Below are 23,365 nucleotides of genomic sequence, written 5' to 3'. Positions count from 1 at the left end.
GAAACTCCACTGTGACTGTGTACACAGGAAAAACTACAAAATAATGTTTGTTTGTTTGTTTGTGTTTTTTAAACATTGTGGACCGATCTGCATTTGTTATTGCTAAATTTAAATATTTGTTACTATTTAATGATCATAATCTCATTTGAACATAGGTTTAGTGGAGTCAGTTGTTCCCATGCATCATTCTGTAAGTGTGAGAATGAACTCAGATTAGAAAATGTCAAAATATAAAGTGTCATTTATTTTTATTCATCACAGCATCCTAAACTTTGCTGAACTTTTTGAAATATAAAATGAACTCGCTGAGTGTTGACTGTGACATTTCAAACATCCAAGTAAAGTTAAACTATTAAAGTTTAACTGGGTCAGACTTCTTACTGCATGTTGTATTCAAACATACCACACCCTGCATCGTGTGATTGGCTCTTGGTCGCTCTGTAAGAATATTTCTTTAGTGCCTCCCTTCACAGATGTGTCTGTATCAGGATGGGTCTAAACAACATGGTGTAAATGCAGTTGCTGGTGAGCCTCATTTCCTGTAGGAGGTGAACAAGAGCAGAGATCTGTTTCCCTTCAGAGCACAGAGGTTGTTTCTGTTCAGAGGAAGTCAAACTGTCTGACAGTCACTGAGAGACGGTGAAACGGCACAGCACATGAATCAAATGGACCAAACAAAATTCTGCTGTTCAGTCTGTTTGGATCTACTGAAGGATCCGGTGGCTATTCCCTGTGGACACAGCTACTGCATGGACTGTATTAAAACCCACTGGGATGAAGAAGAAAACAAGAAAATCTACAGCTGCCCTCAGTGCAGACAGACTTTCACACTGACACCTGCACTGGTGAAAAACACCATGTTAGCAGATTTAGTGGAGGAGCTGAAGAAGACTGGAATCCAAGCTGCTCCTGCTGATCACTGCTATGCTGGACCTGAAGATGTGGCCTGTGATGTCTGCACTGGAAGAAAAATGAAAGCCTTCAAGTCCTGTTTAGTCTGTCTGGCATCTTACTGTGAGAAACACCTTCAGCCTCATTATGATTCACCTATATTCAAGAAACACAAGCTGGTGGAGCCCTCCAAGAAACTCCAGGAGAACATCTGCTCTCGTCATGATGAGGTGATGAAGATGTTCTGCCGTACTGATCAGCAGAGTATCTGTTATCTCTGCCCTGTGGATGAACATAAAGGCCACGACACAGTCTCAGCTGCAGCAGAAAGGACTGAGACTCAGAGAGAGCTGGAGGTGAGTCGACAAAACATCCAGCAGAGAATTCAGGACAGAGAGAAAGATGTGAAGCTGCTTCAACAGGAGGTGGAGGCCATCAATCAGTCTGCTGATCAAACAGTGGAGCACAGTGAGAAGATCTTCACTGAGCTGATCCATCTCATCCAGAAAAGAAGCTCTGATGTGAAGCAGCAGATCAGATCCCAGCAGGAAACTGAAGTGAGTCGAGTCAAAGAGCTTGAGGAGAAGCTGGAGCAGGAGATCACTGAGCTGAAGAGGAAAGATGCTGAGCTGAAGCAGCTCTCACACACAGAGGATCACATCCAGTTTCTACACAACTACCCCTCACTGTCAGCACTCAGTGAGTCTACAGACTCATGCAGCATCAATATCCGTCCTCTGAGCTACTTTGAGGATGTGACAGCAGCTGTGTCAGAGGTCAGAGATAAACTACAGGACATTCTGAGAGAGGAATGGACAAACATCTCACTGACAGTCACTGAAGTGGATGTTTTACTGTCAGATCCACCAGAGCCAAAGACCAGAGCTGGATTCTTAAAATATTCATGTGAAATTACACTGGATCCAAAGACAGCAAACAGATGGCTGTTATTAACCGGGGGGAACAGAAAAGCAACATTAATAAAACTACAACAGTCTTATTCTGATCATCCAGACAGATTCACTGGATGGTGGCAGCAGGTCCTGAGTAGAGAGAGTCTGACTGGAAATTGTTACTGGGAGGTGGAGTGGAGAGGGAGAGGAGTTGATGTAGCAGTCGCATACAAGAGTATCAGCAGAAAAGGAAATGAATGTTTATTTGGACGTAATGACAAATCTTGGTCATTATATTGTGACAACAACAGTTATACATTTCGGTACAACAACATCCAAACTCGTGTCTCAGGTCCTCGTTCCTCCAGAGTAGGAGTGTACCTGGATCACAGAGCAGGTATTTTGTCCTTCTACAGCGTCTCTGAAACCATGACTCTCCTCCACAGAGTCCAGACCACATTCACTCAGCCGCTCTATGCTGGACTGTTGGTTTACAATGATTATGATGATGATTGTGGATCCACTGCTGAGTTGATTAAAGTGAAATAGACTGAAGTCTTTCATATTGTGGGTTTAAATCTGTTAGTTTCATTTTATTTTCTCTCCATCATTTCTGCACAGAGATCAGCTGTCAGTCAAACATTATGGGTGGTACCTCCACATCTTCTAGTTGTTCTCTTGATGTTTCTGAGTTTTTAAAGGAGATCTTTCCTGTGACTGTTTATGGAGGCTATCACTGCTCATCATCGTTTTGATTTACTAAAATATTTCTCCACATGAAAATGTAAACTTCTCTATCCTCTAAATGTTTCTGGAATATTTGTATTGAAAAATGTCGACATTTCTCTTTATGAGTATGGCAGACCATGTGTGTGTGTTTGTGTTTGTTTTTGTCAAAATCATCAAACGAATGAGGAAAAACTGTGATTTTAATGAATGAATTCATATATTGTGTTGATGTTTTATTGTGTGAATAAACTGGAAGGTTTGACTATAAATCAAACTTTGAACAAAGTCTTTTCTTCTGTCTTCATTCCAGGATCTCACTCAAATCTGATGCAGAAAATATGAAACTAATCTGAGAGAATAACTGAAGCAGTTTTCCTCCTGAAGCATCACAAAGTTCAGAGTTCATGTTTAGAGCAGAAGATTCAGCAGTCGCTCTGTGACCTTTCAACTTTCTTCACTAAAACAGCTTCATTACAGAGAAACAAGTCACATTTTCTTCATGTTCTTAAGTCCTTTCAGATGTTTGTAATGGTCCTTGAATGCAGCATCAGTGTCGCAGGTTTAAAAGGTCACTTTCTGTTGTGTTCAAAGATTTCCTTCAGATATGGTCTTTAATCAGTAAAGCCAGTGATACAGCAGTGTCATTAGCTGTGTTATTGGCACCAGGCTGTGTTTATGTATGTATTTAATTCTGTCTGAGGATGTCTTCAGCATGAAATGATCATTTGCTCAGCTGCTGTGTCTCATCTCTTATCAGACATTGGTTGGAACAGAGTTTTGTTGCTGACCATCTGACAAGAGGCTGAAGAAAAGCTTCAGGCTTCATTTGGACACTACGTTGGACAGAAGTCTCCACAAAAATGACCCAGAAACACAAATATTATTAATGAACATCCAAATTTCAAAAAGGGGTCATACATGATCCTGAGAAATGTCCTTGAACATTTGAACATGAGTCAGAGGGTTGTCAGGTTTCTACACTGCATCGTGGCATCAAGCCTGAGATGTCTGTGTGAACAAGTATGGAGGACACAAATGCACAGACGGAGTCGAGCTGTTTACTGCTGATGAGGAAGGAAAATAGTCTGTTGGATATTAAAGCAGCATTTATTAGAGTAAGAACAGATACTTGTGTCCTTCATTTGATCCCCGTCAATTTACAGAAGACTTAAGGACCCTTTGACCTCTAACATACAGCTGCATGTTTACAATTTTATTATTTATTTATTTCTAGCAAAGTGAGACTTTACTGATTAAAGACATATAATCAGACATATTACTGTTACTCTCTGAAAAAGACTCACATAAAGCAGATTTATCACAAGCAAACATCAAGACACATCCTTCATGGCTTAAAGTTGCAGTGGGACTCTTTCGCCATCTGGTGGTTGTAACAGTTATGACAACTGTTCCTGCATATATGTCCCTCCTCAGTGTGAAGAAGACTGGACTCCAAGCTGCTCCTGCTGATCACTGCGTGTTCCTCCTGTGTCTAAAATCTATTTCCATTATGAATCAGGAAACTGTTTGCACCAATCATAAAGGCAATAAAATACGTCACACACTAAGAAATAACAAAAAGGAATTGTGGATTTCAGGGAGATTTTTCCCTCGTTTTTTGAAGTCATAAGAATACAAACTAATGCAAGACTGTCTTTTCTTCTGTCTTCATTCCAGGATCTCACTCAAATCTGATGCAGAAAATATGAAACTAATCTGAGAGAATAACTGAAGCAGTTTTCCTCCTGAAGCATCACAAAGTTCAGAGTTCATGTTTAGAGCAGAAGATTCAGCAGTCGCTCTGTGATTTTTAAGCCTATGTGCCACATTTAAACCACAGTGTTAGACTTGTTCATAACAACCAGAGAAAATCATGTCAGTTACATCATGAATTTGGCTGCACTGAAACAGTAACGGTGACGGTGATGACGAGCTGAGACAAAAAGGTAATCACTTATTCCACTTCCTGACCCAAAGTGGAACCTGCTCCCATCTGGTTCCCCCTCTCCACCTGCTCTAAAACAGAATAAATGTAAAGCACCTGAATCAGCACATGAAACCTAGAGTTGACATAATTATGCTCACAGAAAAATGTGTTTACCTCACAGATGTCTGTGCAGGTTCTCAGTCATCCAGCTCATGGTAGTCTAAGGAGCTGCTTAGGTTTACCTCACATGTGAGATCATGTGCCTTGGAGAGCATTATGGACAGGAAAGTTTCAGGTCCATGAGGTGAGCTTATTCTGGATGTGCAGAGATCACCTTATGCAAGTAGAGCACAAACCTGCATGTGACTGCTGCCTGGATGTTACCTCATCCATAAGTATTAAAGGATGGGCATAAACTTCCTGTCAGAAATGACTGAAGGTCCTGTGGGAAGTTTTCATCAGTAAGTACAGTTTATGTACAGCAGTGGAACAGAAGCTGTCATTTTCTCCTTGCTCTCTTGTGCCAAGCTACTGTTTTATCTTTCTCTCCACCTTTTGATCAATTTGTAAAACACTCCAAAGTCTCCTGTAAGAATGCAGTCGTGGGAATGACTGCCACGTAAAAGAAATAAATTCATCTTAAATGCATGTATCATTCATATAAATACAATTTCAGTTTTTGTTTGGTGTATTGAGGCTGTGTAACATGACAATAAAATGGAACCTGATAAAATATATAGTCCATTGCATAACAAAAATGAAATAAATGTAATAATACTGATGAAAGTGTATTTACCTTATTGGGAGAAATCAGATCAAAATGTTCCCACGTGGGGGAACTTTCTCTTTCTGACAGGCTCCATCAAAATAAGCAGCAGTTTAACACAATTCACCTCTTTATCATCCACAAACCAACAAATCGCCCACACTAACCCACAGAGTGTCAGTGGATCCATTGAGCTATTTGTATGTTCAGAAATCGCACCAATACTCGAAACACTTCCTGAAGCAACAAGGCTTCAAACATCATTGGTGACATCACACGGCCAAAAAAAACCACAAACTAAGGATCCTGGAACTGAGGAGTTTCAAGATTTCTCGACACACGGTCTGAAGCATCGGCACGATACAACCCATCACCAGTAATCACATATCTGTGATGACTCATCCACTACTCAAGGCTAAAGATTTCTCTCAGTTGCTGCCAGATTGTTGCTCCTACTTTGGTCGTGTAGTTTGACCATCATGTTCTGTGTTTTGGGGTTTATGAGAAATTCAGTTTTCTCTTTTAGACTTAAGTGTTTCTCTTCTGAGCTTCTTCATATTTGCTAACCTGTGCAGAGAAACACATGAAGGAAATCTATTTGGATTCACCTGCCTGCCCCACTCAGAAAGAAGACACCAAAATATTCATAATTCAGTCTTTGCTGATTGTTTGTGGCTTTAATACACCTGTTGAACTTTTATTCTGGTGTCCTGAACTTGAGTTTACATTTAGTTTGGTTCTTGACAGAATTCTTTTTTGCTTTTTAAATGCACTACTCAAAAAATAAAAACACTTTCATGTAGCATCAAGTCACTACTGATAGCATGAGGTGATACCTGGATAGAGTTTTCACGTGTAGTCCAGTTCCTCCAGGATGGCACAACGATACATGCCATTGTCAGAAGGTTTGCTTTGACTCCCAGCACAGTCTCAAGAGCATGGAGGAGATTCCAAGTAACAGGAAGTTACTATAAAAAAAAAGTGTTGGACAGGGCCGTTAAATGTCCTTAAGTCATCAGCAGGACCCGTATCTGCTCCTTTGTGTCAGGACGAACGAGATGAGCACTGCCAGAGCTACAAAATCACCTCCAGGAGGCCACTGGTGAATGTTTCTGACCAATTCATCAGAAACAGACTTCATGAGGGTGTAGTCTCTGTAATGAATGAGTGAACTGCTCGCACTGTTAATAAATACAATAAAACAGATCATATATTAATGGATAATAACTTTTTTTTTTCAAATTTAAATAACGGAACCAAACAATACAACAATTCACCAAAATTTTACAAAACTGTGGATGCTGCTGTAACTGCACAATACAACTGCAGTGAGAAAAGCTTTGGGTCTACAGGTTTATTTTTTAACTTTTAAAAAAATGTAATGCAAAAGTTTTGTTAAATCCCTCAAATTCAAGCCAAATATCTTCACATGAATTACATATTCATGTTAGGATTTTAAATCCACTGTGATTGTATTCACAGGCAAAATTTAAAATATTAAATCAAATAATCTATAATCCCATTATGTAGAACAATCGCATGTAAAAATTAGTTTGATTTATTGGAGACACTTGTTCCCATGCCTCATTCCCAAAGTTTGGGAAGAAACTAACATTATAAAGTGTCATGAAGTGCAAGGAAGGCCAGGAGTGCCAAAATGAATTCATTAAATACACCATTAAATAATTAAATAAATGTTACATTAATGAAAATTGGAGTTAATTCATTAAACAAATATTTCAAATATTAAATAAATGCCCATTAATTTCATTAAAAACATTTAATAAATTATTTATTTATTTATTTAAATATTTTAAATTAATGAAACATTTAATTAATTAATTAATTATGTATTTATTTAATTCATTTTGGCATTCGTGACCTTGTGGTTGTCTTCATTAACTTACTTTATCTGTCAGCCTCGCCCATCAAAGTGAGGGCAGGGGTAAACTCTGATCGAATCAAAACCATTGCTTTGGGCTGGTGGCGTTCTTTTTTAGTGGACGTTTGTTAACAACAACTGCGAACCTGTAGAAAATAACTGAACTGTACTTTGAAAACCCTGTTTGTGTGTCACCAAATCGCATTTAATTTTTTTTTTGGAGAATGTAGTGGTTTAATCTTCAGATATCTGGTCAGTTTGTCAAGATGGAGTCTCTTTGCAAAAGTGCTTCGATGATTTTGGAGATGTCTGCCCAGCCCAGTCTCATGGCAAAGCCTGTGATAGACCCGCTCACCTCGCAAGCAGTCCAGCTGTTATACCGCCGACAAAGCGCTGATCCCAGTACACAACTGTCATAACCCCCGCTGACTGTCACCTCTCGGAGGTTGAACACTGACTTCATTTACTGAGGTTGTATCTATCGGTTCTTTATCTCCTGATGTTCGTATGTGTCATACTTGTTTCAGTCACCAATTCTAATTTATAACTAATATTAAAAACAGAGGAAAGAGAGCAAATAAATCTGATAAACATCTGATCTTTGTGCTTTTTGTTCAGTAATCAGCGTGACCTGTGTGACCATGACCCTGATGAAGGCCATAAGCCGATACCCGTTGGTCAGTCAATAAAGTTGTTCCTCTTCCCTTTGAGTGTTGCTGGACTTCCTGTGTTGTGACTTTTTCATCCTCTCCATGCACCTTGGAAGTAGGTCAAGTTGTGCCAGAAATTTCTGCTGTGTTTCCGTCATGTAGTAACTGTTAGGTTTAACTGTACGAAGCTTGTTCGACACTATGAAACACATACAGACTTCACAATGTTCAACTAATATTTTCATTGTGAATATTAATCATGAGGGTAAACAGGCAGTCCAGCTGCTGTCTAGAGCCCTGTATACACGGAGTAACATCAGTATATTAAGGATATCTTTCTGTTATCTGGAATCACTGACCCTAACTCTGGGACCAGGATAAACGGTCACACGAAGCTGGTTATCAGCTCTCTAACTTAACCCAGGGTTTCCCAGTGCGGGCACATGAAAGTGTGTCAAACTAATCTAATGGTCATCAACGATCTAATTCATGGGTCATATCGATATTCTTTTACAAAAAATCATCCTTATTAGTGCCAGCTATTCCAGAGACGTGAAAATCTGCAGTATAAAGAACACAAAAATATATCAGTTAAACTCAACACTGCTGTAAAAGAGATGAACGCTTCAGTTTGTTGCAGATCAAAGTGGGTTCAATGTGATTGGTTGAACAGATGTTCCTGCGTGTTCTGTGTTATCTGCATTTCCATCAGAGTAAAAGACTCAGCAGCAGATTAGAAACAAACAGAACAACATTTACACATTAATGAATCCCAAAATTAATACATGCATGTTCCTGTGACAATGCGACGCACTGTTTGCACAATGATTTTAGGAGCTGACAGCAGGCTTTACACTTAAAACATGCTGTAAATAAAAGACTGAGTGAAAATGTGGCACTTCCAGCTCATAAATAATCGAAACGATCAAACCTGCTCCGACGGTTTGAGTTTTTATTTCCTCAGCTGCAGACTCGCTGGTGTTTAAAGGTTTGAGGGCAAAGATTAGATATAAAAGCAAACATAAAATACAGACTCAGTCTACATATACATTTGATTTGAGGTCCGCAATTACAGTTTCTGTGTCCTGTTTTATGATCATATATGTAAAATTGTGTTTAGCCAAAATGACAAAGGTAAATAAAGTTGTGTTTTTGTCTTTATTATGGATGCTCATCAGGGAAACACCTGGGCAGACCCACTATTTTCATCATCAAGACAGTTTGTTTTGCAGTTTTTATTTTTTTTTTATTTTTTTTTTTTTTTCTATTTTTGCCTGTCCCATTTGGTTCTTAAGCCGTCAGAATTGTTGTCTGAAGACCAACAAGGATACCAAATGGATTTATTTTGCCAAATGGATCATCATGGCATTGCCGTATTGGTCCATTTGATCAAACTTTGTTATTTTTATTTATTTTATTTTCAGTTGTTACAGATGGGACAGACATGACTGGGGGATAGGAAAGGAGAAAGAAAGAGAGGAAGGAAAAGAAAACAGAAGGGAAAAGGGACAGTGAGAAAGGGCACTTACAAAGACAAAGAGAAAGAAAAAAAAATCTCCTGGATCACCTGTTGAGAGAAAAAGGAGAAGACAAGCAAAAAAAAAAACAACAAAAAAAACAACAACAAAGCAACATACTAAACACAACACCATCACGTTAATCTAGCTAAGTGTGAACAGCAGTAAATACTAAATATTGAAAGTTGTTGTGCAGCACGCAGGACAGACAGCGCACAATGTGCTTTGAAGTAGCAGCTAAGAAAGGTGTAGTTTATGTCTCACGAACAGTGAACACCCGTGTGCACACCCTGTGTGGATCAACGCGCTTGTATACAAAAAGGTTTCCCATGTAACGGTCTGCTAGAGGGTGTGGAGGCCCATAGCCCCGTCCCCCAGGGCATGTTTTGCAGTTTTTAAGTATCATCTGTACAGCTGATGAACGACCGCTTTTTAGTTTCAGAGGCATGATGGGTGCTTCCCAGAGTCTGACGTGCATCGATCCAGGTGCTCAGTGTCTGACTTGGTTAGCTAAAGTTAACTTGGATAACTTCTATCACAGACAACGCCCATGTGAGCTGTGCCCTTGGAAATCTGGACTCATGTGGACTTTCTATGGACAAAGGTAAGAATTGTACACCATTATACTAAAATAAATAGGCTTTTTCCTAAATAGACATGCTATATTATAAACTATGATATAAATCTTAAGGCGCTATTAACATGTGTTGCGTTTAGCAGTTTCACCCCAGTTCTTAGGCCTCCACAGACGACACCGGAACTCAGTAGTTACCTCACAAATCCTTTATTCATCTTCACTCATGCCTTCTAGAACGGAGATGTACAGGGCCCGGCAATTCCTCTGCAAAATCTCAACTGTTTGTCTGTTACAAACAGAGAAGCAACCCCCCATCGTAAAACCCACATGGTGTGTCGTAATCCCAAAACACTGTGCGTGTGCGAGCATGTAAGTGCCTGCATGTGCGCGTACCTGTGTGTGTGCATATGTGTATTTGTCTCTCTGCATGTGACTTCCTGCCAGTCCATCTCCCCTCACCCAAGCTACACCAAGCTCCTCTACAAAACATAGTTAACAGATTACAAGCACTGAGACCCCCACTCTACTTCCATTTGGCCAGTTTCCACTGGGCCATTGGCCTCTGGTTGTCTTACTTTTACAGCTACGCATGGGGGAGGGTCTCCTGCAAACCTACTTCTAAGTTGTGACAGTTATCCTCGTGACCAATGACTGTAGAAAACATGGACGACGCGACACCGCCTCCTCCCATTGTGCAAAAATTAAGCCAAAACACCCCGCTTGTGGAGGCTGCCATCTTGCATTTTTGGAGCCAGAGTCGGCGCAGTAGTGACTTGAGGCTGAGCGACTGTGTAACTCTCCCGCCCAGACACCCGCTGGACGTGACCGCAAAGACGCCCCTCTACATTTTTTACGTAGCTCGGCTGCTCGAGTTCTTCGCTGGTTTACCGTGACTGACGACTTGTTTAATTAAGATAAATACAACCATGTCACTGTTATAAAAAAAGACACACAGCTTATCATGTTATAGTTCTAAAATCACTCTGTTGTTAATTCGTTTGCTAGATTAGCCGCTAGCATACGCACTGTGTTGGAGGCTTGTTGCTAGCTAGTTAGCGATGCTACACACCTGTTACTCTAATAGTCTGTATTATTGAGGGATTCAGCACTTCTTAGGTTTTGTTATCCATTTTTAGACAGCGATGAGATCGTCTGCACACTCTACAGAAGCCCAGAGTTACTGTTAATATCAAAAATGTAATGCTGTCCTTTGAGATTTTAACATAAGACTGTGAGTGTAATGGATCTAAAACTGTTTAAATCTTCAGAGCTCTCTACAGCCTGGTAACATGGAAACTTTAAAAACATCAGCAGAAGGTTTCAGTAGTGTAGTCTAATTTGTTCTTTTCATTTAATAATAGAGTCCATATTATATCAACAGCTACATTCACCCTGGAGAGAAACTAGTGAGGGAGACCATCAGGACTAAGCTGGTTTTCCTGTGTCCAGAGGTTTGGAGAAACTTCTTCCCTTTCTTTCATCACAGCTGTCCTGTGCCAGAAGTTCTGTTGACCCACTGAGAGAGGCTTCATTTAAGAAACACCAGGAACACTGAAGCTCATGGCATTGATCAACAGGGGCGGATCTAGAAGGGTGGCATGGGGTGGCAAGTGCCACCCTAAAATGATCCCTTGCCACCCCAAGTGCCGCCCCAGTTTTGCATATGACAGTGTTGTTTATTAAAATAAGATAACATTAACAGTTTGAGTGTAGTTACAGTCAACAGTGAATATAAATGCTAAAACTGAATATATTGCATAGTGTTCTCCCCCTCCACCATTAACAAATGGTTCAGCCCATAGCAGGACCGGCTTTTTTCTAGTTTTCAGTAGCAAGCGATGCTTATGATTGTGCCAGAGCACATTTTGAACAACACCATGGGAATTTCGCTTTTTACACAGGTGGTTGGATGTTACACTCTGGAAATGGAAGGAAGGTGAGTGTTATTAACCCTCTGTGGTCACGGACACGCTGCACCTCCAAATCACATGACTGATCTAAGCTGACATAGCAACAAGCTGCAGCCACACTGAGTCTCTATTTCAGCCCACATTAAAAGTTCGGGCTTCAAAGTTTTTAAATTTTAATTACAGGCCAGTAAATCCAGAGTTATGATAATATATATAAGCCACGCTTTTTTCTAAATACTGTCATCACGTTTATGTGTGTGTGTGTTTTAAGCATTTTCTAAGGACAGCGCGAAAACAGTAAAGAAAGGGAAAAAAAGCCACGTTTCCTATCGGGAAAAAAATGCACCATGTCGACCAATTTTTAAAAAAGTCAACACGTAGGACTTGGTTGTTTAGGAAGAGGGAAAAGTTTGGGGAGTGACGGTAACGACAGCGAGACAGAGCGAGCGAGTGAGAGAGAGAGAGTTTTAAGATGTGGGAGATTTGTGACGTTTAGTGTGGAGTGTATACTTAGTGTGTGTAGTTGTTCTGTTGTGTAGTCGTTTTGTTTTGTGTGTCAGTGAGGGCACTAATGAATGTCACAAAGGCACATTTGCAATGTAAACACTGTCACTAAGTAGAAAACCAGCAGAGTGATACACCTGCTGTTGTCAGGCCTGCAGGTTTATCCCTGTGCTGCTCTCCTCTGTCTTTTGGTGGACAAACTTTTTTTTTTTTTACTGGCACTCATAATTTGTGGGGCATCTTATTGCGACACCTGATTGTTCTCTCATTTTAGTTTTAGTAATATTTTTAAATGGTTGTACAAAATGGAAAAAAACAGCAGGTGTATTGGCTGCATTTTTAGATAAATAGTTGTATATGTTTACAAAATGTACATTTCAAGTTATAAAAATTGACTCAACATGTCTGGGGCTTTTTTACAGTAAAAACATACTTCCAGGATTTTAAGTTCTTTGTGTGATTTCAGATCAGTAATACTAATGCAGTATGTCAGTGAAAAAACAACTAAATTCAGTTGAGCTGAAAAGAATGATACCAAACAAGGCAAGGGGAAAAAATAAAATGAAACAATCTGAGGGTGAAATACAAACGTAAACTCAAAAGGAGTCAAAAATGGCTGGTTGTATTTCAGACCTCAGTGGGTTAATCCAACAAATCATGAAAAATTAGGTTTAAATTTTTGTTCATGACAGTGCAGATTTTTGACATTTTGTGTAATTTAAGCTGTAACAACGTGATTGTTTTCTAACAAAAAACAGTGTCAAACTTAAGTTAGACTTGTGTTTGTAAATGAACCGCCCCATGTTGTGTAGCTTTCTGGATATTATACTCATTGGGCTACATATTTATTTATTATACAGGCTATACAGTACATAAGATCAAAACTCACATGTTTTATGTAACTAAAGTGTGTAATTATGTGGGCTACAGACAATAATTAAGTTATAGACTATATGAAAAACATGTATACTTACTGCATTTGAATTATTTTAACCATATATAACCATATATATGTCATATGTGTTTGAAAAAAAAAAGGCTTTGATTTTGCCACCCCTTTTGATTTCTTTGCCACCCTAAGAAAATTTCTCTAGACTGGGGTCAGCGGGGGAGCTGGCCCCAGGGAAGGGTCACTTGCCCCTCCCTTCCTTCCCTCCCCATCTCCAGCTGCCTCCCTCTTCCCGCTCCATCACAATCACCCACACATGCAGGGCCTTGGGGTAAAGGTGTGTCACCAGGGTGCAGGGGAGGCATCCACCCGTCTGTCCCCTAATGGCTGCCGGTACCTCAATTTTATCCCACAACTTAGACATTCTCATTACTCACACTCTCATTACACATACATATAGGATCTTGGGGGTGGGCACGCTACACGGACTCCAAATTACCATCAGGGTGTACACCTCACCCCTGGCGTCGTTGCCCACTTCTCAATTTTAAATACATGTAGACATCGAGGGCTATCAGGAGGGGCTATGTGCTTACCTGCTGCTCTCTGGCAGGTAGCTCCATGCCCTCCTGGGTTTTAAATGCACCTTAGAACACACATGCATCAACACTACATATGAGCGGGCGGAAGGAGGTTTGGAGTCTTCACACACCCCTGTTCTCTGCGGCCTGTTGGAGCGGGGGGGCTGGGAGGAGGAGTTGGCCGTCCGACTGAGGTCTGGAATGTGGGGCCTCCCTGCTGCTGCCGAGTCGGGGCAGTCTGCTTTTCTCCATCCGCAGGGAAAAAGGGTAACACTACCTGGGTCTGGGTGCAGTTTCCCCTTCCAGGGGCAAGGGTACCTAGACCTGGGGCTTAGAGTACGCTTGGGGAGTGTGATCGTGTGTACAGTGTCTCTTTATGTCTGTCTCCACGTTGGGTGAGTGTTGAGTAATTGTATATGAGAGCATGAGGGTGGGAATGGATGTTTGTATCTGTGTGTGCCTGTATGTCTGTGTCTATATGTCAGGTTGGGTATCAGACGCCACCTCTCTGGGGACATCTCAGGTCCTCCAAGGTTTGGAGGCCTATCTCCCCCCACCACTTCCCCTGCCAGTGGCAGACGCCCTCAGACATCGGTGCGTTGGTGGTTCTTTGTATCCGGGGATGGGCGTCCAGGTGCACATCGGCTCACTCCTTGGTGGCTGCTTATCGGGGCCGGGCCTGGGGCTCGCCGGGCCACTTCGGGGTGCCTCAGCCTCTCGGCCTGGGGCTCGGTCACTCTGGCACTGCTGGCTGCCGGCGGAGCTCACGGGCGCGTCACTGCAACCCCCCCTGGCTTCTGCTCCGCGGCTGCTGAGTGACCCCTCATCTGGGACTCTCCTCAGCTCTTTCTGGGATAGTGGCGCGGCTGCCCCTCTGTTGGTCTTCCTTGGTCTCTTGTGTTCTGAGGGCCTCTGGATGTCTGGAGTTTTGCTCTCCTGCATACCTGCTTCATGCCCTGGAGGACGGGGCTGTGGCCCCCCACACCCTCTAGCAGATCATTACATGAAGGAACCTTTTAAAAAACAAGCGTGTCCATGCTCACAGGTGTACACACGGGTGATCACACCCACAAACTACACCCTTTTTGGCTCCTACCTTAAAGCACACTGTGTGCTGTCGATCTTACGTGCTGCACAATAATGTTTAATATTTAGTATTTACTGTTATATTCCCATAGATGATCGTGATGTTGTTTATTCTATTGCTCTCTTTTCTTCTGCTTGTTTTCTTTTTTTCTTTCTCAACAGGTGATCCAGGTGATTGATATATGTATTTTTTGTCTGCTTATTTTGTTGGTTTTGGTTTTTTGCCCTTTATCCCCGTCCCTCTTCTCCGCTGTTTTTCTTTCCCTCTTTCTTTCTCCCTTTTCTTTTCCTCAGTCAAGTCTGTCCCGTATCTAGCAAGTGAAAATAAAAAATAAAATAAACAATAAAAGGTGAATCAAATGGACCATTACAGCAAGGCTGGGATGGTCCATTTGGTAAAGTAAATCCGTTGGGCATCTTTCTTCGCCTTTAGAAAATAATTCTGATGGCAAAAGAGCCAAACGGGACAGGCAAAAAAAATAAAAAATAAAAAATAAGTTACAGGATCAAACGAATAGTAGAAAATAAACAGAAACAGAAAATGTTCTTCTATGAGTTTCATAGAGATTTGTTTTACATATTTTATATAATATGATAAATGTGCACGAATGACCAGCAATCATTCAGTCACTGCGACATTTCTGGGTCCATTTTAAAGTTGTCACACTTTGGCGCTAGAGACCGGAAAAACACAGAAGTGCAGACTTTACTGAATTCTAGAACACTGTCCAATTTCACAACAGCCTCCCCGGCCTTCAAAGGACCCGCCCTATGTGGACCGGGTAGGTCGGGTCCTTCGAAGCATGCTACCCCTGAATTTGGAGACAGCCCCAGAGAACATGACTGGGGAAACATGGACAACATGACAGGCAGGGGAACACAGGATGAAACATGAGGGAAACAAGAACTCACAACAAAGATAATCACAGCCACACAGAGGGAGACACAGAGGGCAAAGACACAAGGGGGGAAATACTAACTAATACAAATCTAAGCAGGAACAACCTCGGCACTAGAGAATCAACTTAACCAAAGACGACTTAAACATGAAACATAATACAAAATGACATCAAAACACAAGAAAACTCAAAACGCTGGGTGAAATGACCCAGTGACAGGAAGTGAGAGACATGTTCCTTTTTTTGCCATAACTCTTTTGCATGTGACAAGTATTCATTTATATCACCTTCTGTTTTTTGTGCCATGTATTCATGTCAGTTCATATTCTCTGATAACTGTTTTCACAGTTTAATGAGCTCTCTCTCTGAAACAGTGCGAGTCTTTCACTCACTCTTACTCACTTAGTTGCTTCTGTAAAGCTGAATTGTTGATCACAGCAGAGAAAATGAGACACAAAGCTCATAGTTTTGCTTCACTGCATGAGGGAGCTGGTGCTCTCCCTATAGGAGGAAGCTGGAGCCGTCTGGGTAACTGGAAAGTAATCTGTTCTTTCTTTTAGTCAGCTGTCTCAACTCAGCTGGGACCTGAACACAACAAACAGGAACAAGTTTAAAGAAACCTCATCTTGTTGATGCGTCATGTAAAAATTGGATAAGATGCTCCAGACGTTTCATTTTTTAGTACAAATGTTCTTAGCATAATTGTATATTCCTTATAATTTAAAGTGAAAGCAAACTGGTGGTAGGTTGGGGGGATTTTGGTACCCAAGACCTGGATCACTCCAGCTCTGAATCAATGCTTTGAATTAAGGCTTTGAGGCCTCAGTGTTGTCACTGCAGTAGATCAAGCAGTCAATATAATAATCCTGACATGTTTGTATAGTTGCATGTGGATCAGAAGTGTAACCATACCACAGGTTATTATTTATTTATTATTTGCTACTACATATGTCATATTAGGTAAACTGGCATAAGATTTGTTGCCAAGAAGCATTTTTACAACAAAGAAATAAATGACCAGACACAACTTTCCTTACATTTCATGCAAAGTTTGATGGTTTTCCATGTTTTTGTTGCTATTTTACTACTAACTTCTAAATCCTCTAATCTCCAGAAACCCTCATTTTCATGGATGGCTGGATATTAAACTTTATTGCAACAGCAGAGAGTCCAGCCAAACTGATCATTTCATCAGAGCACATTTTTAACTTTGAGTTGTGCCTCAGTGGTTGTTTGTTTTGGGGAACCGAACAAGCAGTTAGCCTGGGAAATATCTATCAACACTAGATTTAAGGAGATAGCAGCATAACTAAAGGTTGGTTTAGCATCACTTCCCTTTTTATTAAAAAAGAAAGTTTTATACCCAATTTTAAAAGTGGCGTTTGGCCTCAATTATTATCTCTGGACCTGAACTCCGCATAAGACTGAATGATGAATAAATCAACATAACACTGGATGAGAGAAAATAAGGCACGCACCCTGGCAAAATAAAAACACAATGAAAGTGAAAAATAAGTGAAAATGAAAAGTGTTGGTTGTTTGTAAATGGTGTCGTACTTGCATAGGTCCTGTCTACTCACAGCACTTTCTGCTACATGTCTCATGTACCCAGTCACACACATTCATGCAGCACTTCTATCTGTGCCTGAGGGCTTTAGCTAACATTCACACACACACTGATGGACTTGGGGTTCAGTATCTTGTTCAAGGATACTTTGGCATGTGGACTGGAGGAAACTGTGGCCACAGCTGGAACAAGATTAAAGCTGCTTAATAAAAGAAAACAGCAAGAGCAAAGAAATAAAGAACACTTGGGGAAGTCTGAATAGAGATAACATGTGTTCACTGCTTGAGCCACAATCTACTAGCTAACCTGAGTGAAGGAAAAGATTTGTCACGATTAACCAGCCTCTAAAGTTGGCAGCTCCTTGTAATGAATCATTTGACATTTCCATTTATTGCCAGTCTTTAGTGACTGAAACACTAACATGTGAAATTGGCTGTCAGAATTCACAGTTATGTTCTGCAGCAGATTTTAATCAAACTTTATGCAGCCTGGCGGGTGTTCATCGGCCTTCCTGGTGATTTAATTGGCCAGCACCTTAGCGTGCAAGGTGAATACAGCATGAATCACACAGGCTGCCATAAACAAAGTTATGCCCAAGACAGATATTTGAAATTCAAATCAGCTGAGGACCTCGGTGCTGCTGCGTACACACCTCCAACCACATTATACACCTGAACACCACAGGGCTCATCAAACCTGTCACGATGAGCCAGACGACTGAAAATATGTTGTTTTTCTTTCTGGAGTTTAATTGTTACTTAGAGATTGATGTTCTTTAAGTAACTTAAAAAATATTTTAAAGATTTTTTACAAATCATTATCAATTACATTCAGTTTTGTTTATATTGCACCAAATCACAACTACAGTTGCCTCAAAGCCTTTTCTATTGTAAAGTAAAGAACCTACAATAATACAGAAAACAGAGAAAACCCCAACAATCATATGACCTTTATGAGCAAGTGCTTTGGTGACAGTGCTGCTGGGTTTTAACTGATAATAATACAGTGAGCCTATAAAAAGGTGTCTGTCTCTGTCATTTCCCATAAATGACTCTTTTTATCTTTAGTCTGTTTTTGTGCTACAATCAGAAAGCGGTAAAATATACTTAATAAAGCATAAATAACTTTCTTCATGCAGCTGTACGTAAAGTAGAAAAGAACGTGACCCAGTTTGGGAAGTCACTTTCTCAATAAAACTTGGGGAGTGTGATTGTGTGTACAGCGTCTCTTTATGTCTGTCTCCACGTTGGTTGAGTGTGGAGTAAGTGCATATGAGAGCATGAGGGTGGGAATGGATGTTTGTATCTGTGTGTGCCTGTATGTCTGTGTCTATATGTCAGGTTGGGTATCAGACGCCACCTCTCTGGGGACATCTCAGGCCCTCCAAGGTTTGGAGGCCTGTCTCCCCACCACCACTTCCCCTGCCAGTGGCAGACGCCCTCAGACATCGGTGCGTTGGTGGTTCTCTGTGTCCGGGGGTGGGCGCCCAGGTACACACCGGCTCACTCCTTGGCGGCTGCTTATCGGGGCCTGGAGCCTGGGGCTCGCTCGGGCCACCGGGAGGCGGGTGCCCTCGGCCTCGGCCCGGGCTCGGTCACTCAGGCACAGCTGGCTGCCGGCGGAGCTCACGGGCACGCCACTGCAACCCCTGGCTTCTGCTCGCGGCTGCTGAGTGACCCCTCATCTGGGACTCTCCTCAGCTCTTTCTGGGACAGTGCGCTGCTGCCCCTCTGTTGGTCTTCCTTGGTCTCTTGTGTTCTGGGGGCCTCTGGATGTCTGGAGTTTTGATCTCCTCCATACCTGCGTCATGCCCTGGAGGACGGGCAGTGGCTCCCCCACCCTCTAGCAGATCATTACATGAAGGAACCTTTTAAAAAACAAGCGCGTCCATGCTCACAGGTGTACACACGGGTGATCACACACAAACTACACCCTTTGGCTCTTACCTCAAAGCACACTGTGCGCTGTCGATCTTACGTGCTGCACAATAATGTCTAACATTTAGTATTTACTGTCATATTCCCATAGATCATTGTGATGTTGTTTATTACTCTCGTTTTCTTCTGCTTGCTTTCTCTTTCTTTCTCAACAGGTGATCCAGATGATCGATATATGTATTTTTTTGTCTGCTTATTCTGTTGGTTTTTGGTTTTTTGCCCTTTTTCCCCGTCCCTCTTCTCCGCTGTTTTTCTTTCCCTCTTTCTTTCCCCCAGTTAAGTCTGTCCAAAAAAAAAAAAAACCAAAACTTTATCACTGAGTATTAAAGGTTTTGAAGCAGAAGCTGAGGAGACTTTTGCACATCCCCATGCTGCTGCTGTGAACGCTTCATTTTATCAGATGTAGCTTTAACATGACCGCGTGCCTCTGCAGACGGCTGCAGCTCAACGCCTGCAGGTTTATGGAAAATAAAAGGCGCTTACTGCAACAGTCGCTTTAGATCGCGCCTGTCGCATCCAACAAAAAGTCAGCGCCTTTAGCTACAATTAAAGGAAATTTAATCCATCAGCAGGCTTTTGAGAAGCAGCTCAGAGCAGATGAGAAATGTACCGTAGCTGGAGACGACTCAGTGCCTGCTCAGTTTAATGAAAGAAATCTTCAGTCTTTCAGTTCCTGCTGAGGACTCCAGAGGTATAAACATCTGTTTTTTCCTGGAGCACAAAGAGTTTGTCAGAGTCAGAAGCCACAGACTACAGACGAGCTCTTTTCTCCTGCAGTCCTATCAGCACATCTCCAGTTTAAAGCTTATACATGAAAATGGAAAGTATTTACTTAAATTCACCTGCTCTGTCAAACTCAGTTCATTCAATAAAAACAAAAACATCAGAATAGCTCAAATGATTATGAGATGAATCAGTTAATTGACAACCAGAAAATTAATCTGTCTCAATTTTAATGACTGAGTTAATTGTTTGAATAGTTTTGAATAGTTTTTCTCTATTTCTGCTTCCTCAAATCTCAATCTTGCAGATTTTCTTTAGTGCTTTGCTTCATTGTGCATGTTGGAGTGTGTACTGCACTGAAGGCTGGATGAAACAGATCAGTTCCTTAGACCAGCCGGTGAAGTGATTATTGAGAAAATAAAAGAACAGATTAACCAAATAAGACTTTCCTATAAGGCGACATCCTTTTTGAGCTGCAGGGGCCTAAAATTATCTGCAAGGTATTTTTGTAGGTTAAAAAATGGCTGGAGTCATAATGTATTTGTAATTAATTTCTACTTATGTCAAACGTGTTTTTATAATTAATACAAAATAATCACTTCACTTACCTATTAATTTTTGCAAAACATCTTTTGAAATGTATAAATTGTACCTGTACATGTTGTTTATCAATACATTTTTTTTCTGATAAAGGGAGGCTTATTTTACAGTCTGGGGAATCAACTGACAGAACTTGTCTGTAATTTTACACATTAATCGTGCAGCTTCACATGTCCGGCCCACTTATGATCCAAGTTACCTGTAAGTGGCCCACAGTGTAAAATGAGTTTGTCTTATAGATTCTGTGACATGATTAGTAATACTCAGTAACATCCATCAACCTCGGGTTTCACTGGGCAAAAGGCAGAGTTCACCCTGCACAGGGTTAACACACAGTGACAGAATAGAAACAATAGAATAGAAAGTATTTGACACAGAGCACTATGGTTACTGGTTTTGTCTCACCTTCCTTGACTGAAAATAGGAGGCCTGGTGCTCCTGTCTGGCTCTGCAGGGATGACATGAAACACTGAACAGACTGCACCCCGGCAGCTTTGGAAACTCCTGTTTTGGATGGTTTGACACATGAACCAGAAGCTTCTGCATGCATGGACACTGGAGGCACCAGCCTGAGGTTTGATAACACAAGACCATCATTCTGCCCTAAAAACAGGAAGATAATCTGAAGTTACCTTCAGGTGCTTTTAAGAGACTCACCAAGTGGAATCTGAAAACTGAACTTTACAGAATACCTTTCAATGAAAAAGTTTAATGTCTGACTGTCATGCTCCTGGTATTTGACCCAGGTTTTTGAGTTTGTTGGACGTTTTATTCATTCTTCAGAATTATGAAATAGTTATGTTCAGGTTTTGAGAGCCTCTGAGTTTTGTTGCTTATGTTTCTAGATTTTGGTTCTTGTTTGTGTTCACGTTTGTCCCCTTTTCATATCTGGTCTGTGTTTATCTCATCTTTGTGTTGTCTTTAGTCTCCTGTTGTCGTCTCTCTGATATCATCTGTGTTTTGTCCTTTTGTCTCCAGGGCCCTGTTTCAGAAAGCGGGTTTAGAAAACTCAGAGTTAAAAATGATACTCAGGGTTGAGTAACCCCGAACTGTCCAACTCGGAATATTCGGTTTCAGAAAGGCTGATAACAATTAGTTCAATCAACGCGGAGTTGCTTTAACCCCAAGTTAAGCGCGTGCACGAGGATACATAAAGCCCTGATTAGTGGAGCACAGATTAAGCGAGTCACCATGGAGACGGAGGGAAAGAAGGCGCGGTCAATGTATTTTACAGCGCTTGAGGCCGAAATTCTGATGGCAGCATATGCCGATAACATGCAAATTTTATGGAAAAAAACACACACCCTCAGCTGCAAAAGAAAGGGAGCATGCATGGCAAAACATAGCCGACAGAGTCAATGCGTGAGTGTTAATTTAAACATTGATCTAGGGATTTCCACCCATTTAACACGTTATTTTATTATATTTCATTTTATCTTTTATTTTATACATTTTATTTTGTGATGTGATGTGAGCGCAGGTGCAACCCAACAGGCCCCAAATGTTCCCGGCAGCAAGTAAAAATGAAATATAAAAATATAGTCCAAACAGGTAAGGTGTAATTGTATTATGAGCCATAGTGCTTGGTCTGTTTGTCCCATGTAAATCAATTGCAGTTTGAGGCTACATTAATTTTCTTTCTGTAAGCACTTATTGAAATTATCTGAGCACATTACAAGTACATATTTGCTTACTCTGTATGCTCAAATGTGACCTGTTATAGCCAATCAACAGAAAAAAGCGGAGGCCGAAAAACAGGGTGGGGTCCTCCACCACCACCACTCACAGAGGCTGAGCAGTTGGCCCTCAGCCAAAACAGTGGGCGCCCTGTGGCTGAAGGCATCTCTGCGGGGACATCCTCTGAGTCAATAACCCCGCAAGACACAAGTGCCTACATAAGAGGTAAATTCAAAATAATACATGATGTGCATACATCCTTTCTTCACAGTCACCTTTGCAGTGCTACTCATTCATTTGATAAACTCTTTACCATAATGAATTATTTTGTAGTGAAGTTATTTTCCTACTGATTTTGCCTTCCCTCAGTCTTGGTTGTCTTTGAGAGCATAATGACAATGAAGTGTAAGGTGATTGGTATATGTTTGTTAATTGCCATTTGGTCCCTTGTAAGTTATAAGTGACCTGTATAAACCTCATATTCTATCAGTTGATGGTGATGGTGTACTGCATCTGGTGCAGCCTCCTGTTGAGCCAGACCAACATGCAGTTGTGAGTACTCTTAATACTCCACAGATCATATGAGTTTACAGTAGAACAGCAATGTTGTTAATTTCTTTACTACAGGAAAATAATGAGGAAACATTGACAGCTGTTACAGAGGAGGAAGCAACAGAGACACTTTATGAGGTTTACATCTTACAATGGAAAATATAACAATTGAATAAAATGTGGTACTATAATAAAACCATGGACTTTCTATGTCTCTAACAGAGTGATGATGGAAATGCAGAGGAAGAGGGTCCAGCCACTTCTCCAACAAACCTTTCCGCAGTAAGATGTTCAGCACTGATTTACAACCAACCTAAGTAGGCATGTACTATGAATGTCAATGCTATTTTCTGTGTTTCAATAGCTCCCTGTAAAGCAGCTGTACAAGACCTATTTGATCAAGAAAATAAAAAATGCGACTTGAAATGGAACACTTCAAGCAGCAGATCCAAAAGACCAAGATTGAGATTTTACTGCTGGAACATCAGTTAAGGGTGGGTGAAGTGGTCAGAGATGGACGAATTATTTCAGTGTTTGAACAACATAATAATATACTTATTAATACTTTGTGTACAGGAAATACAGGCGACCAATAAAGCCAGTTGAAC

General features: G+C 41.0%; 1 protein-coding gene and 1 long non-coding RNA gene across 3 annotated transcripts; both read left to right on the top strand.

Annotated features, from left to right (window-relative positions):
• The first annotated feature begins 451 nt into the window (after positions 1-451).
• On the top strand, positions 452-3,053 carry LOC120436796 (E3 ubiquitin/ISG15 ligase TRIM25-like). Its single transcript, XM_039607661.1, has 2 exons — positions 452-1,448; positions 2,824-3,053. The coding sequence occupies exons 1-2, from the start codon at positions 657-659 to the stop codon at positions 2,839-2,841; spliced, it is 810 nt and encodes a 269-aa protein (XP_039463595.1). The 5' UTR covers positions 452-656; the 3' UTR covers positions 2,842-3,053.
• A 19,236-nt stretch (positions 3,054-22,289) lies between these two features.
• LOC120436807 lies at positions 22,290-23,036 on the top strand. 2 transcript variants are annotated; one of them, XR_005610613.1, is made up of 3 exons: positions 22,290-22,430; positions 22,696-22,895; positions 22,980-23,036. It is a non-coding gene; the product is annotated as an uncharacterized LOC120436807 (long non-coding RNA). The 2 variants fall into 2 exon arrangements; XR_005610614.1 differs by having other exon boundaries at positions 22,696-22,757; positions 22,833-23,030.
• The last annotated feature ends 329 nt before the right edge of the window (positions 23,037-23,365 follow it).

The sequence above is a fragment of the Oreochromis aureus genome, unplaced genomic scaffold (assembly GCF_013358895.1).
Source record: "Oreochromis aureus strain Israel breed Guangdong unplaced genomic scaffold, ZZ_aureus HiC_scaffold_23, whole genome shotgun sequence".
Lineage (NCBI taxonomy): Eukaryota > Metazoa > Chordata > Actinopteri > Cichliformes > Cichlidae > Oreochromis > Oreochromis aureus.
The sequence above is the reverse complement of the archived record's forward strand: the minus strand, read 5'-3'. Positions and strand labels throughout refer to the sequence as shown.

Bases quoted from the DNA above. Each gene is read 5' to 3' on its own strand.
- LOC120436796 (XM_039607661.1), top strand. From the start codon at position 657: ATGAATCAAATGGACCAAACAAAATTCTGCTGTTCAGTCTGTTTGGAT.